Genomic DNA, 15217 nt, shown 5'->3' on the forward strand with positions numbered 1-15217 from the left:
TGTTGCATTTCTAATACAGTATTTTTAAGAATGTATTTCAAACTTTAAAATAAATACTCGTGTGTGTCTATTAGGTATATGTTTATGAACTTTTTTGTTATAATTTTTTAAAAAAACATTATTATAAAAATTATTTTGAATTCATTTATTATAAAACCAAATATTGTTTTTCATATTTGTTTAGAAAAAAAATGCATTAATAGTGTAAAATAATGTTACAAATCAATGACGACCGTGTATTATGTCAAATAAAACTGAAAGTTTTAAATAATTTATATGATATGGCGAAATGATATATTCTCAATAGATGATCGTGTAAAGTTTTTTTATAGTGTCGGTGCACCTTCATTAAACCTATTTGTTTATTTAAATTTTTATTATTTAATATCTTAACAATATAATATTTCTAAAAAAATTATGAGAAAATTAAGATAATAATTTGATGGCAACTAAGTTTTATAATTTCAGTGTTTGACTTACTATGGAAGACGAATATTTACTTATTTATTATAAAAAGAATCGCCTTGTTTTACAAAATATAGACATATTTATTATAGTTTTTGTTTAAAATAATTCTTTTAAAAAACATATATTGTCAAATAATAAATTATGAGAAAAGATGCATATTATGAAGCATGGGAGTATCGAGTGAATGAGAAAGAATGACATCATCAGAGATTCATCTTAATCATTTGAGAAAAATTGAAAGTTTTAAATAATTTATATGACATGGCGAAATGATATAGTCTTAATACATGATCATGTAAAACTTTTTTATAGTGTCGATGCACCTTCATTAAACCTATTTGTTATTTAAATTTTTATTACTTAATATCTTAACAATAAAATAATTCTTATATTGAATAGACCATAAATTATTTAAGGACGGGTTACTAGTTTCTTTAGATTTGTAATAAAAAAAAATCCCCTTAGGTGAATTTACTTCAAATAATTTGAACCACTATAATTATGAACTTCTTAATGCTTTCTTCACTATCTACGCAATTGGAGAGATTGATATAGATAACATTTGAGAATCTTTTTACCAAAGATAATGCTATTGGAATTAAATATTATTGAGAGGTTGTTTATGATTACTAGACATAACCCATACTCGGTCATGACATATTTATTTTACAATCAAACCTCTTTCAATTGTCATCTAAGACATTGGGAGATTGTAATTGGAAAAAGTGACTTAAGTGACGAGACATCTCGCATAATTATTGTCTTTTAAACAATCGTGATATAAGAAGACTCATTATGGGTTCAAGCATGGGTTAACCGCATGAAAATGGAAAATGATTCAAAGGAGGGCTTAATCGTTTCTCTTATTATAAGTTCTCACTATCAATTTTGTTTAAGTAATTTTATAATTTTTTGCATGATGAGTTCAATCGCGATACCATAATTTTGTAGAAGTTAAAACAATCTTTGTGGATCGTTAATTTTAATTACCACTATTCCTTTCTATGAATGTCTATTTACCCAATTGAATATGTGGTTGCCTTTGACCGATTTTGAAGTGGAGGTGTTGAGCTTTTAATAATTTCCCCCTTCGTAACTTCATCCCAGTGCCTGGGATTTTATAAGGGCACACCATCTTTGGGCCAATTATCGGCCTTGGAAGCCTTTTTTTCGGCTATTCTTCCATATCTCTTTTGGGATACATACTTCTCAGAATAATATCTAGGATTAAAGCTCATTTTACTACACCATGAAGTTCCTCGGTTTGACCTTTGTACCGAGAGCTAGGACGATTTTTGGAATCACTATGTGCTGGTAAAACATTGTACTCTATAGGACTATTCCATGTTATGTTCGATTCCTACTAAGATTTCTCTTTCCACCAACATTTAAGGCTTGCCCCCTCCGCTGTTTACAAATATGTTTCGAAAATATTGGAGTTAGGTCCATTTCAAACATGAGCCACATGAGTATGATATTCATCTAGATTCTCTTACTCCTAATGAGATTAGAATAACGAAAGACCTCGATGCTTTTTATGAGGGTATTTGTTATGAGAAGGGGTTTGGCCCTTTCGAGGAAAAGTCCTATCTGAATAGGAAACAATCCATGGACACCCGTGTTATTGTGAGAGCAACCAATTGTCTAGAGAGGAAATAAATTTTTGGTGAGGACAAAGAGTCATCCCCTCTTCTCCCCACCTTTTTTTAGACTTGATGTTTTGGTAATTATAGATAAAATGAGTTCGTTGAAGAATGTTTTTTGACCCCTGGCTAAACCCACCATCACTTCCTCAACTCGGTCCCATATATCTACTACTACTGAAATTCCCTCAGTCCCCACTAGTCAAGACCATCCTTGTGTCGAGGTTGCTATCGCAATTGTTAAAGACCAGGCTCGGTTTGCTACTGCCAATAAAAAAAGGAACTAGGAACAGGATCAAAGTTGTTGTTTCTCTGAAATTATGATTGGCATGAATTTCGGTAAAACTTACTTGACAACAACATGTTGAAAAAGACAGACTTGTTCAACCTTCTTTCACATCTTCGATTTTAAACGAAGAATCCATGCCCTTAATTAAGTCATTGGCTTCAAAGTATGACCAGTGATCAAAGTCTTATCCATTTCTAGCATAAACATATCTTCTTCATATGTTAATGCTACATCCTTTACAAAAGAGCTTTTGGTATAAAATACAACCTTAAATAACCCCATATCCTACACATTACAAGAATAAACAAGGATAAATAAGACATTATCATCAAAGTCAATACAAAACCCAATTTTTTTTTAGTCAACACAACATGACCTTTTATTTTATAACAAAAGTCATAACCATTACGCCACATAGCCATTTACAATTATATAGATTCATAAAATCAATTTAATCATTATTTATCAATTTTATATTTTAGAAATTTCTCCAACAGAATTTGATCTCCATGTAAATTATTTACATCAGCAACTTAACTGAATGTAACAAACTCTAATAAACTTTAAAGAAAAAGTAAAACTAAAACTAACTTGGTCCAACTTACTTAAAGTAAATATTGTTATAATTATTTTGAAATAGTAACAAACAGTACATGTCCATCAATCACACAAAATTTTCAACTTTGCAACAGTAACATGATAGTAGTAACAACACTATATATACCACCTCTTGACATATGAACGAATGCACCAATCGTTTTACGAGAAAATATATACTATCAGTCTCTTCTATCTCTCTGTATTCAGTATTCTTAACACGTTATCAGCACGATCGTTTCTATCAAAAGTGCTTACTACACTAGGTATATATTCTATACTTATCACTTTAATCTTTTTATTTTTTTTATTTTTTTTTATTTTGCCCCGGTTATAGAAAACTGGCAACCAGTCAAGTGATTTATAACTAGTGTGGCTATTTTTTATTATAAACTTTGTATGGAGGTTTAAAACCCCATATACTATTACTAACATTTATATTTATATATTTACTAACTTTTATATTTAGTGGAGGTTTAAAAACCACCATATGCTGTTACTAACTTTTATATTTAGTGGAGGTTTAAAAACCACCATATGTTGTTACTAACTTTTATATTTAGTGGAGATTTAAAAACCCCATATGCAATTACTAACTTTTATATTTAATGGAAGTCTGAGACTCCTAATGCAAACACTAACTTTTATATTTCAGTGGAGGTCATAATCCCATTTGCAGATATTAACTTCTATATTCAATGGAAGTTTGAGACTCCATATGTAAATAGTGGAGGTCTAAAACCCCATACGCATGTACTAATTTTTATCATATGTGTTCATTTACCTTATATGTTATAGATCATATTTATCTCCAACACTTATAACGGTCATATATATTTTATTTTTCAACACACTTAATTTTTGGTTTTATATTCTTTTAATCAACCTTTTTCTTTTTCTTTTTCCTTTTCCCCAACGGTAATATAACAACTATTTTTACCTCTATAAATACTTCAACTTCTTTCATAATTTTCACATCATTCTCAAAACATCTACCTGCAATTTTTTTTCTTCTTCAAATGGCTGATTTTCTTATTTTACTCATCACTCTCTTTGTAATCATTTTTTTAATTTTCAGTCTTATTATGCATGAAGAATTAGGTAATGATATATACATGAAAATTCCAGAAGGATTTAAAATGCCCGAGACATCAAAACCTAGAGAAATGTATGCAATTAAGTTGCAGAGGTCATTGTATGGGTTAAAACAATCCGGGCGCATGTGGTACAATAGACTAAGTGAATATTTACTTAAAGAAGGCTATGAGAATAATCCTATTTGCCATTGTGTTTTTATAAGAAAAACAATATCCGGATTTGTAATAATTGTTGTTTATGTTGATGATTTAAATATCATTGGAACTAATAAAGAAATCAAAGAAGCAAGAAAGTATTTAAAGAAAGAATTTGAAATGAAAGATTTGGGAAAAACCAGATTCTGCCTTGGTTTACAAATTGAGTACACTAAAAATGGAATATTAGTACACCAATCAAATTATACAGAAAGGGTATTGAGAAGGTTCAACATGGACAAGGCAAATCCTTTGAGTAGTCCAATGATGGGTAGAACCCTTAATATTGAAAAGGATCCTTTTAGGCCTAAGGAAAGTAACAAAGATGATCTTGGCGCAGAATTTCCATACCTCAATGTCATTGGAGCACTCATGTACCTTGCTAACTATACAAGACCCGATATAGCTTTTGCAGTGAATTTACTAGCAAGATTTAGTTCATGCCCTACTAAAAGACATTGGAAAGGAATAAAGCATATATTTCGATATCTTCGAGGTACATCTGATCTTGGTTTATTTTATTCTAACAATACAAAACCAGTTTTGCTTGGTTATGCAGATGCAGGATATTTGTCAGATCCACATAATGCTAAATCACAAACTGGATATATATTCACATATGGCAACACTGCAATATCATGGAGATCTCAAAAGCAAACTCTTGTAGCAACTTCTTCAAATCATGCAAAAGTAATTACCCTTCATGAAGCAAGCAAAGAGTGTAGATGGTTACGATCGGTAACTCGACACAACCAGGGAGCGTCTGGTTTACCAATTGATAATAATCCAACAATTTTGTATGAAGACAATGCGGCATGTGTTACCCAGATGAAAGAAGGTTACATAAAAAGTGACAGAACCAAGCATATTCCTCCGAAGTTTTTCTCATTCACACAAGAACTAGAAAGAAACAAAGAGGTTGATATTCAGTATATTCGTTCAAGTGATAACGTGGGAGATCTCTTTACAAAGGCACTTCCTACATCAATTTTCAAGAAGCATGTACAAAATATTGGAATGCGTCACCTTCGAGATCTTTAAAAGAACCTATATGTGTTCTGTTGAGGGAGAGCATAATGTTGTACTCTTTTTCCCTTATTAAGGTTTTTATCCCAATGGATTTTTCCTAATAAGGTTTTTAACGAGGCAACTTATGTTTCCATAGGATTCGTCTCAACAAGACTTCAACGGAGCACTGCGGCAAATATTTCAAAAGGGAGAGTGTTATAATTATTTTGAAATAGTAACAAACAGTACATGTCCATCAATCACACAAAATTTTCAACTTTGCACAGTAGCCATGAACAGTAACATGATAGTAGTAACAACACTATATATACCACCTCTTGACATATGAACGAATGCACCAATCATTTTACGAGAAAATATATACTATCAGTCTCTTCTATCTCTCTGTATTCAGTATTCTTAACAAATATAGATTTGTATACCAAACAATTTGTGTTTGTTGAACTTTATGATGTTTTGCAAATTTTAAACAATTATGTAATTTTATATACGTAATGGATTATACGACAACAAGACCATGTGTGAATAATATTGTCTTGATTCTTGTAATAAAAAAATACTAGCAACTCTAGGGCGGCGGTACGGGAAACCATAACCAACAATCATACGTAGTACATAAGCATTCTGTACATAGTAGTCAATTTCACAACTAACTATTTTGGTCAGATTCCAATAGTACCGCTATTTGACTCATCATTAAAAATCATGACCCAACCAGTAAGCTTAAAATTACTAGGATTATTTTTATAAAACCCTTTTAACTAATGATGAAAAACAAAAGAAAAGACATGTTTCAAAACATAGCGAAAAGGGGAACGGAACTTGAGAGGTCACATAAACAAAACAGAAATTAAGAAAACAAACAAATCAACTCAAACGTCACACTGGTCTTATTCAGTGGAAATTACACGCCAAAACCAATAACCCCATTTCTTTCATTCTTCACTTTCTAGATCTATACATTTTTATTTTCATCAACAATCAACGATTTTTTCAGTTCCCCAATTAATTTATAGATTTAGGGTTTTTTGTTCCCTTTGATACTGTGGGAGAACTTGATTATGTCTTGAAAAAAATGTGATTTTGAGAAGTTGGGATTCTGTCAAAGTAGGAAAAGGTTGTTTCTTGGAGAAGATGAAGAAGCAATTGACAGGTTTAAGGGGTGATTCTCACCTTCACTCGGCTATTCGAGTTGGGAATTTGGAGTTGGTGTTGGAAATTATATCTGAGAATCAAGGTGATGAATTGAAGGAGTTGTTTTCAATGAGAAATAACTCCTGTGAAACTGCTTTGTATATTGCTGCTGAAAATGGTCATCTTGATATAGTGAAGGAATTGATTAAATATCATGATATTGGGTTGGCTAGCTTGAAAGCTAGAAATGGATTTGATGCTTTTCATGTTGCTGCTAAAAATGGAAATTTGGGTAAGTTTGTTAGGTTTTAAATGTGTATATAATGTTTAGGTGTGGGTTTTTTACTATATATGGTATACATGGGTTTAAGTTGACAGCATTTAATGCAACCATAATTTCAAATGTTTTTTGTATGTTGGTCTACATCATTAATCTCCTATATGATTAGGCCTTAGGATGTTTGATAAACCCATTTGTGATTTAACTTACTTTTAAGTTGACTAAACCAAGTTTTGATGAATGGTTATATCAACTCTTTGCTCAACATGGCAAAGATTTTGGTTATTGGTTGAATTAATACCCAATAATGGTTATATATTGTCCCGTAAAGGAACTGTAATTGTTGGTGAAACGATGGAGTTGATCCAAGGAGCGGTGCACTGAACTTCTGGTGTAGTGGCGTGGGGTGTACCTACAAGGTTAGCACTCCAACGTCCAAGCCAATGAGATTATGAGAAGTGATGCAAAGTGGAAATGAATTTGAATTACCTAGAAATGGTGTGCTTCCTCTCTTTATATAGTGGGGCGGTTAGAACTGCCTGTGTGGGACGCGGCATGTTGTGCGGTGGACGGTGTATGTTGCGTAAGAGTTTGGAATTACCTACCCTTGTTGATAGTGAGGGCTCACATGCTCCACGCGTATGCATCCTCAGCATTCGCCTTTGGGCTTTCCATATTTGGTATTCTGGGCGGCCCAAAACAATATATTATTTGCCTTTGATTGAGCTATTGTTTCTATATATACCAAATCTTTATGTCCCCTGGCTTTCTTGGTTTTCTATTGGCCTTTATTTTATTGATCACACAATTATTATAAACTTGCGAGTTATGACCAATTTAATCTTGAGTTCTGTCTGAGTCCTTTTCTCTTTTTCTGGTTTGTAGAGATATTGAAGGTTCTCACTGAGGCATTTCCTGAAATTTCTATGACCGTTGATCTGACAAATACTACTGCACTACACACTGCTGTGTCACAAGGGCATATTGAGATAGTAAATTTTCTCTTAGAGAAAAGCAGCAGCGTCGTAACTATAGCAAAAAGTAACGGAAAAACTGCATTTCATTCTGCTGCAAGAAATGGCCATGTGGATGTCATCAAGGCTCTGCTTAACAGTGAACCTGAAATCGCAATGAGAATTGATAAGAAGGGGCAAACTGCACTTCATATGGCAGTTAAAGGACAAAATTTGGAGGTAGTGGATGAGCTTTTGAAGCTGAACCCATCTTTTGCTAATATGGTGGATGCCAAGGGAAACACTGCGCTGCATATAACAACCCGGAAGGGTCGTCTACAGGTTTGAAAAATGTCTATTTCTCTTTTTTTTATGAAGCACTGAACTCAGGGTCGGCCCAACTTGTTTAGAAACCTAAAACACATTTTATTGCGAGGCCTTAGAAAATAACATACCGTAATATGCAAACTTATCTTAGGATTCTTGTGCTAATCTTGCAGATTGTTCAGAAGCTACTAGATTGCAAAGAAATAGACACTGATGTTATTAATAAATCTGGAGAAACAGCTTTGGATATTGCAGAGAGAAATGGTCGCTCAGATATCGCCAAATATTTGCAGGATCGTGGAGCTCAAAATGCTAGGTCCGTCAAGTCGCCTTCTACAAACAGAGCCCTTGAACTCAAACGAACTGTGAGTGACATAAAAAGCGGGGTTCATAATCAGCTGGAACACACGTTTAAAACACAGAGGCGTATGAAGGGCATAGCAAAGCGGATTAACAAGATGCAGGCTGAGGGACTTAACAATGCAATAAACTCCAACACCATAGTTGCTGTCCTCATTGCAACAGTTGCTTTTGCTGCCATATTTACTGTCCCAGGCCAGTATCCTCAGAACACGAAGCAACTCGCTCCTGGAATGTCTCCTGGGGAAGCCAATATCGCTCCCAATATTGAGTTCTTGATATTTGTAATCTTCGATTCTACTGCCCTTTTCATATCATTGGCTGTTGTCATTGTCCAAACATCAGTAGTTGTTATTGAAAGGGAAGCAAAGAAACAAATGACGGCGATTATAAATAAGTTAATGTGGATAGCCTGCGTGCTAATTTCTGTGGCATTTCTCGCGATGTCATACATAGTTGTCGGGGATCAGAAAGAATTGGCTATTGCAGCCACAGCTCTTGGAACGGTGATTATGGCAGCTACTCTAGGAACACTTTGTTATTGGGTGATTGCTCACCGCCTCGAGGCCTCCAGATTACGAAGTCTTAGAACAATGACGAGCAGTAGGCAGTCGTTGACTATGTCAGGACTCTCAGCTTCCGAGAATGAGTACAAAGCAGTGTACGCAATATAAATTTGATTTTATCTTTTCTTAAAAACCCTCCCCCCACTTTTTTGTCGAATTATGCTAACATAGAAGCAGGCATTTGCTGATTTATAGCATGCCTTTGGAAAACACAGGCAAAGAATGTAATCATAGTGCACATTTTAAGTAAATATGTCATTTTATATTTAAGTATTGGATCAATAGTGCACATTATAAGTAAATATGTAATCATAGTGCACATTATATTGTAGTCATCCAATTTAGCATCTTGATGCTATCAATTTATCAAATGATCTTTACTTGTGTTACAAGTTTAGCATATATACCTGTAGTTTTTCTGAGAATTACTACTCGCAGCCTGGCACAAGAACAATCAACCTATACCGTCTTAAATGCTAAAGTCCATGCAAAAACTCGTAGAGCAGCACAATAGAGGTTAACAAGATGGGTGACCTATATCATGACTTTTCTGTCATGGAGATCTCTTGTGAACTTTGTCATTACGGTGCATCTTTTGAAGTAATTGAAATTGCGTGTTTCCGCATTTTCTGCAATTGCGGATCACATGCCGTCTGACCAAAGTTCGAATGAACGCGATCCGTGACTGTGGAAAATGCAGCTAATTGTGATTGGCCTATTGTGATCTTCTTTGTTTCATCCGTATCAAAATCTATTATTTGATAGAAACAATTTTAAATGAGCTCCACACTCTTAAAGAAATTGTTAGTCTCGGCATCACTCTGACGAGACTCGATAAACCAAAAAAATCGAGTATTGAAATAACTAACATTAATTCTGATATCTTATGTTATTATTTTATTATATTTTTAAACTTTTTTGTTTATTACACCATTAACATACTGAATATTCAAACTTCATTTAAATAAAAAGTTCATTCTTCTTGAACACACTCTCTCCTAATGTTTTGAGGCAACATCTGTCTGTTTCTTACTTTCAACCAGTTCTGCAACTTTGAAGCTAACTTCCAGCAAACCTTGTCATCATGCATGTGAATCTTTCTTTGAACCATTCCCTTGTTGAGACTGTCTACAATGCGCGATCGCTCCCAAAACCGAACCTTCCATCTCAGAATTCAAATCAATAGAAAAATACGAAGAGGAAGAAGATCTTCTGTTTTGGTTAACGACGCCGTTTTCACCATAAAAACCCTGAAATGATTTTCTCTTAGCATTCTCAAAATGGTTATATTTTGGTTTGTTCAAAGCAGTTTTTGTAAACAAAGACTTCAAGTAAGCTTTGTAAGAGTTGAGCTTTCGAATCAGCGATGATTTCCTAACATATTTCACCTTCTTTAACCAATGTTTATTTGATTTAGTATAAGATTGAAGAAGATATTCAGATGGATTTGAATCACAAGAACTGAAACTGAGAGGCTGTGATCTTACAAAACCAAAAGGGGAGTTGGCATTGAAAGGAAGCTGATGAAGAGGCATTGGCATGTCTTTGTTTTGTTGTTGGGGTGATAAATTTTCATAAGGACTCAAAAACATGTCAATGTAGTCTTCATCTATACATATAAATGCTACTTTTTTTGTAGCCATTTTTCATGTGGGAGATGGTGATTTTGATCTCTATTTGTGTGTTTGAGAAAATGAATATATGGCTAAGGGAAATTGAGATTAATTTCTTTTGGGAAAGAGGAAAGAAGCAATGTATTATTTCATGTTAATTGTGAGGAAATGTGTGGCCAATGTGTGATTTATATAAGAAAATTTGTTTTAATTAATTAAGTTATAAAATTGGGAAAAAGAGAGTTTAACTTTTAATTAACTATACTCCTCTTTTACCATTTGAATTATTTATAAATTTTATTAAATCAATTATCAAATATAAAAATTATTGAATAACTCAACTCCATAATATTTTTTAGAAATTTTTAAATTTATTTGATATTTCATGAAATAATTTCAAACTATATTAAAAATCAATTTTTTTAAGTTAATTTATAAGTATTAATAACTTGTTTAGATTATTACATTATAAAAAAGATACTAAGACATGTGTGTTGTGAATATTAATTTAATATATTATTTTTTAAAGAAAATATTAATATTTTTTAAAGATAAAAGCTTGTATAAAATTTTAGTTTCTCATCAATTTATTTTAAAATTTTAGTAATGAAGTTTCTTTTTAATTTTAAGAAATAATTTTCGAATTCATTTATAATTTCATACATTATGAATCACTTGCAATATAATTTCATATTTGATTAATAAGTTAGTTGAAGGACATATAATGTCTTCTATTTATATTTGTATCTTACTCTTATATTTGTATTCTGATAAAAGAACAATTAACTAGATTTTTGACTTTATTTTTGGTGTTATTTTGATCCCAAAAATCAATATGCAACTAGTATGTTTTCACTTTTGTCACTTCAAATACAAAGTGTGTATTACTATTGTTGTGTCACTTCCATTTTATTTTTTTTTGGGATAATACTTGAATGATTATATAAATATATTTAAATTTAAAGTTGTTCTCAATATTAAAATCATCCAAATTTATCTCTCTCAAAATTGAAAAAAAAAAATAGTATAAATTAGACCAAGAACCACAAGAAATTGGGTTGTGCCAACAGTTATAGAGAGACCAACCATCATTAAAAGGAAACAAAATTGTCCATGTATTGGTCAATTGGTCAATAGCCACACAAAAAAAATATCAATACTTAACCTATTTGTTTGTTGAAACTTATAACCTAATTGAATTATATGTCTATAATTTTAATTTTATATTTTTAAAATTGTGCATTATATATTTATAAATTATAATTGTATAGTAATTTTAGATGATTTATAAAGGTAATTATTATATTTCCGTTATTAAGTGTGATAAAGTTATGGTGATTAGGGTGAGAATAGATATGTTAACTAATAGGGGTCTACGGGCTAGCTTACACAGGTCATGATCAGATTATATTTTTTTTAAGTAGAAAAGACCTAGTTTTTTTATAAGCCTGTTTAGTTAAATAGGTTAGGCCGCATGTCATAGAAAAAACTTTTTAAATCTATCAGGCCGACTTATTTAAATAAATATGAATAAATTTATTATTTTTTATATTATATTTTGTACTTTATATTAAAATACAAAATCAAAGTCTAATTATCTGGAAGAACTTGTAAAAAAAGTTGAAAAAACCTTATGAAATAATGTCATAAGTTGTTTTCATAAGTTCTCTCAAATAAATAATTTCATAAAATTTATACTACTATGTAAGTTCACATAAGTCGATGTAAACAAACAATTAATCTCATTGTAATTTTGATTCTCTAGTATATTTAAACATTAATTGAATTACGTATTTACATATGTAAACATTAGTTGAATTAAGTAGAAAAGAACTAGGCTTTTTAAGCAAGCTAATAGGCTAATCAGACTTTTGAAAAGGCCAAACTCAGAATGAAAAATAAGCATATGATAGGCCACATGTCAGACTTAAACTTTGAATTTTTTAGTAGGCCAGACTCAGATTTAACAAAGCCTAGCTCGGTCTGGCTTATTCCCATCCCTAATGGAGATGTGTATTTATAAAGAGTAATTTATTATGTTATAATTTTTTTAAAAAAATTATAATTATGTTTTAACATTTCATTTTATGTAATTGAAACTTGATTAGATTAGACGCTGATAATTTTAATTATAGATCTTTAAGTTTGTGAAATGTAATTTTTTTATAAGCAAAATGGATTAAAAAAGCACAAGGGGTGCTAACTCATGAGAACAAAAAAGAGATAAACCACCAACAAGAAAGCCCAACTAAGAAGTCCCAATACACATGGCCGGATTAACATGTCAATTCGTCCAAACAAGAGTATCCCCTACCTTATAAAAAGAAAGGAATCATTCCCATGTAACAAACTTAATCATCCCAAGAGTATCAAAATTAACTAAGATAGCTCCATTAAAGAGGATCTCATTCCTACAACTCCAAATACCCCAACAAAAAGCCAACCCAAAAAGCCATCTAGTATCAACCACAAAAAAGGATTTACAAGCTGATTCCAAAGCTAAAAGACGATTAAAGATATTACCCGTAATAGTAGCCACATCGACGCGAAACCAATCACAAAACTTGCTCCACCAAACCAAAGAGATGGGACAAGATGCAAAGAGATGATTCGTGTCTTCCTCCTCCACCCCATAAAGTGGGCACACAAGATTAATTGAACCCGTCAAAATAAGACGCTTCGCCAAATTAACCTTAGTTGGAATCTTATTCAAAATAAGCCTCCAACCAAAAATCAAGATCTTGCTCGGAATCTTAGTCTTTCACATGCCTGCAGGGTTGCAAGAATGTGTGATTACATCAGATGATATGGTCGATGATGAAGGTGATCTTGTACATTATGCTTTCTACGCAGATGTCGAGCCTGTCAATGCAGCTGAGGCATTAAAGGATTCGAAGTGGGTGAAATCTATGAATAAATGAAGTGAAGTCCATCGAAAAAACAACACTTGGTCACTTGTCAAATTGCCTCAAGACAAGAAGGCAATGGATGTGAAGTGGGTATATACAAGGTGAATTGTAATCCCAAAGGGGAAGTGACTCGACACTAGGCAAGGCTTGTGGTAAAAGGATTTCTTCAGAAGGAAGGAATCGACTTCAATGAAGTTTTTGCACCTATTGCTAGGATCAAAATAGTCAGGTTGGTTGTTGGTATGGCAAACATGAACAATTGGCACATGTGTCAGATGGATGTTAAGTGTGAATTCCTGAATGGACCCTTAGACAAAGAAGTCTATGTTGCACAACCAGTTGGATTTGTGAAACATGGCAAAGAGAGAAAGGTGTACAGGCTGCGTAACGCCCTATATGGACTGAAGCAAGCTCTAAAAGCTTGGAATAAGAAGATCGATAGTTTCTTAAGGGAGAAGGAATTTGTGAAGTGCACAACTGGGAATGAAATATATGTAATAAGAAGCAAGAGTGAATTGCTTATACTATATCTCTATGTCAATGACTTGTTGATAACAGGTAGCTGCAAGAAAGAGATCGAAAACTTCAAAGGTGATCTTAGCAAGGAATTTTAAATGTCTGATCTGGGCGGGCTTTCATATTTATTTGGCATCGAATTCTACAAGAGCAGTAGAGGCATGATTATGCATCAAAGAATAAATGCAAGTGAAATTCTCAAGAGATTTGAGATGGAAGAATGCAAATCGATGTAGACACCTGCAGAACCAAGACTGCAACTGTCGGAAGAATCAGATGAAGATGATGCCGACCCAACGCAGTACAGAAGACTTATTGGATCATTGAGTACCTTTATTACACAAGGACTGACTTAGCATACCATGTGGGTATGGTGAGTAGATTCATGCAGAAGCCAAATGTATCACATCTAGCAGCAACGAAGAGGATACTAAGGTATCGGAAAGGAACTCTCGACTATGGTATTATGTTTCCTGCAGCTGATGAAGGAAAAAAATGTAAACTAGTGTCTTACACCGACTCGAGTTGGTGTAGTGATGCTGAGGTTAAAAAATCCACAGTTGGTTATGTGTTTATGTTAGGTGGTGCACCAGTTGCTAGGAGTTCGAAAAAATAATCAGTAGTAGCATTATCATCATGTGAAGCAGAGTACATAATTGGTTCCCTCTGTGCATATCAAGCAACATAAATGGTGAATCTGGTCGAAGAGATTACAACAGAAGATCATGGAGCAATTACCATGAAGATCGACATCATGTCAGCAATCAATTTGGAGAAGAATTTGATAGCACACGGTCGAAGCAAGTATATAGAAATGAGGTTACATTATCTTCGAGAGCTGATAGCTAAAGTGAAGATGAATCTGGAACACTGCAGAACTGAGAATCAGATTGCAGACATCAAAACGAAAGGTGTGCAGGTTGAAGTATTCATAAGACTAAGAGCTACGATGAATGTAGATAGCTTAGACACAATAAACTAGGTGGTGTGTTAAATTGTAATTCCTTGTGTCGAAGTAGGATGTTGCTTGACACAAGGCGTGTCAAAAAGTTAGTCTATCGAGTTGTACTGTTAGTTGTCGAAGTGTTGTAAGCAGGTTGCTACACACAGATTCGATTTAGATCCAAAATAGGTATTTTGGGCTGTTGCAGTTTTGGGCTTTATTTGACTTAGGGAGAAAGCAAATCTAAAACTATAAATAGAGGGAGTAACCCCTATTTTGAAACAAGTTATATATTCAT

General features: G+C 32.9%; 2 protein-coding genes across 2 annotated transcripts; both read left to right on the plus strand.

The window, feature by feature from the left end:
* The first annotated feature begins 4523 nt into the window (after positions 1-4523).
* Positions 4524-5330, plus strand: LOC131614853 (secreted RxLR effector protein 161-like). Its single transcript, XM_058886391.1, has one exon. It carries the CDS (start codon positions 4524-4526, stop codon positions 5328-5330), a length of 807 nt encoding a protein of 268 aa, XP_058742374.1.
* Positions 5331-6101: 771 nt separating this feature from the next.
* Positions 6102-9330, plus strand: LOC131610286 (ankyrin repeat-containing protein At5g02620-like). The gene is made up of 3 exons (XM_058882187.1): positions 6102-6744; positions 7618-8027; positions 8186-9330. The coding sequence occupies exons 1-3, from the start codon at positions 6453-6455 to the stop codon at positions 9044-9046; spliced, it is 1563 nt and encodes a 520-aa protein (XP_058738170.1). The 5' UTR covers positions 6102-6452; the 3' UTR covers positions 9047-9330.
* The last annotated feature ends 5887 nt before the right edge of the window (positions 9331-15217 follow it).

Source organism: Vicia villosa, linkage group LG6 (assembly GCF_029867415.1).
Source record: "Vicia villosa cultivar HV-30 ecotype Madison, WI linkage group LG6, Vvil1.0, whole genome shotgun sequence".
Lineage (NCBI taxonomy): Eukaryota > Viridiplantae > Streptophyta > Magnoliopsida > Fabales > Fabaceae > Vicia > Vicia villosa.

Bases quoted from the DNA above. Each gene is read 5' to 3' on its own strand.
- LOC131614853 (XM_058886391.1), top strand. From the start codon at position 4,524: ATGGACAAGGCAAATCCTTTGAGTAGTCCAATGATGGGTAGAACCCTT.
- LOC131610286 (XM_058882187.1), top strand. From the start codon at position 6,453: ATGAAGAAGCAATTGACAGGTTTAAGGGGTGATTCTCACCTTCACTCG. The intron at 6,745-7,617 runs GTAAGTTTGTTA...TCTGGTTTGTAG, and splicing joins TGCTAAAAATGGAAATTTGG to AGATATTGAAGGTTCTCACT. The intron at 8,028-8,185 runs GTTTGAAAAATG...CTAATCTTGCAG, and splicing joins CCCGGAAGGGTCGTCTACAG to ATTGTTCAGAAGCTACTAGA.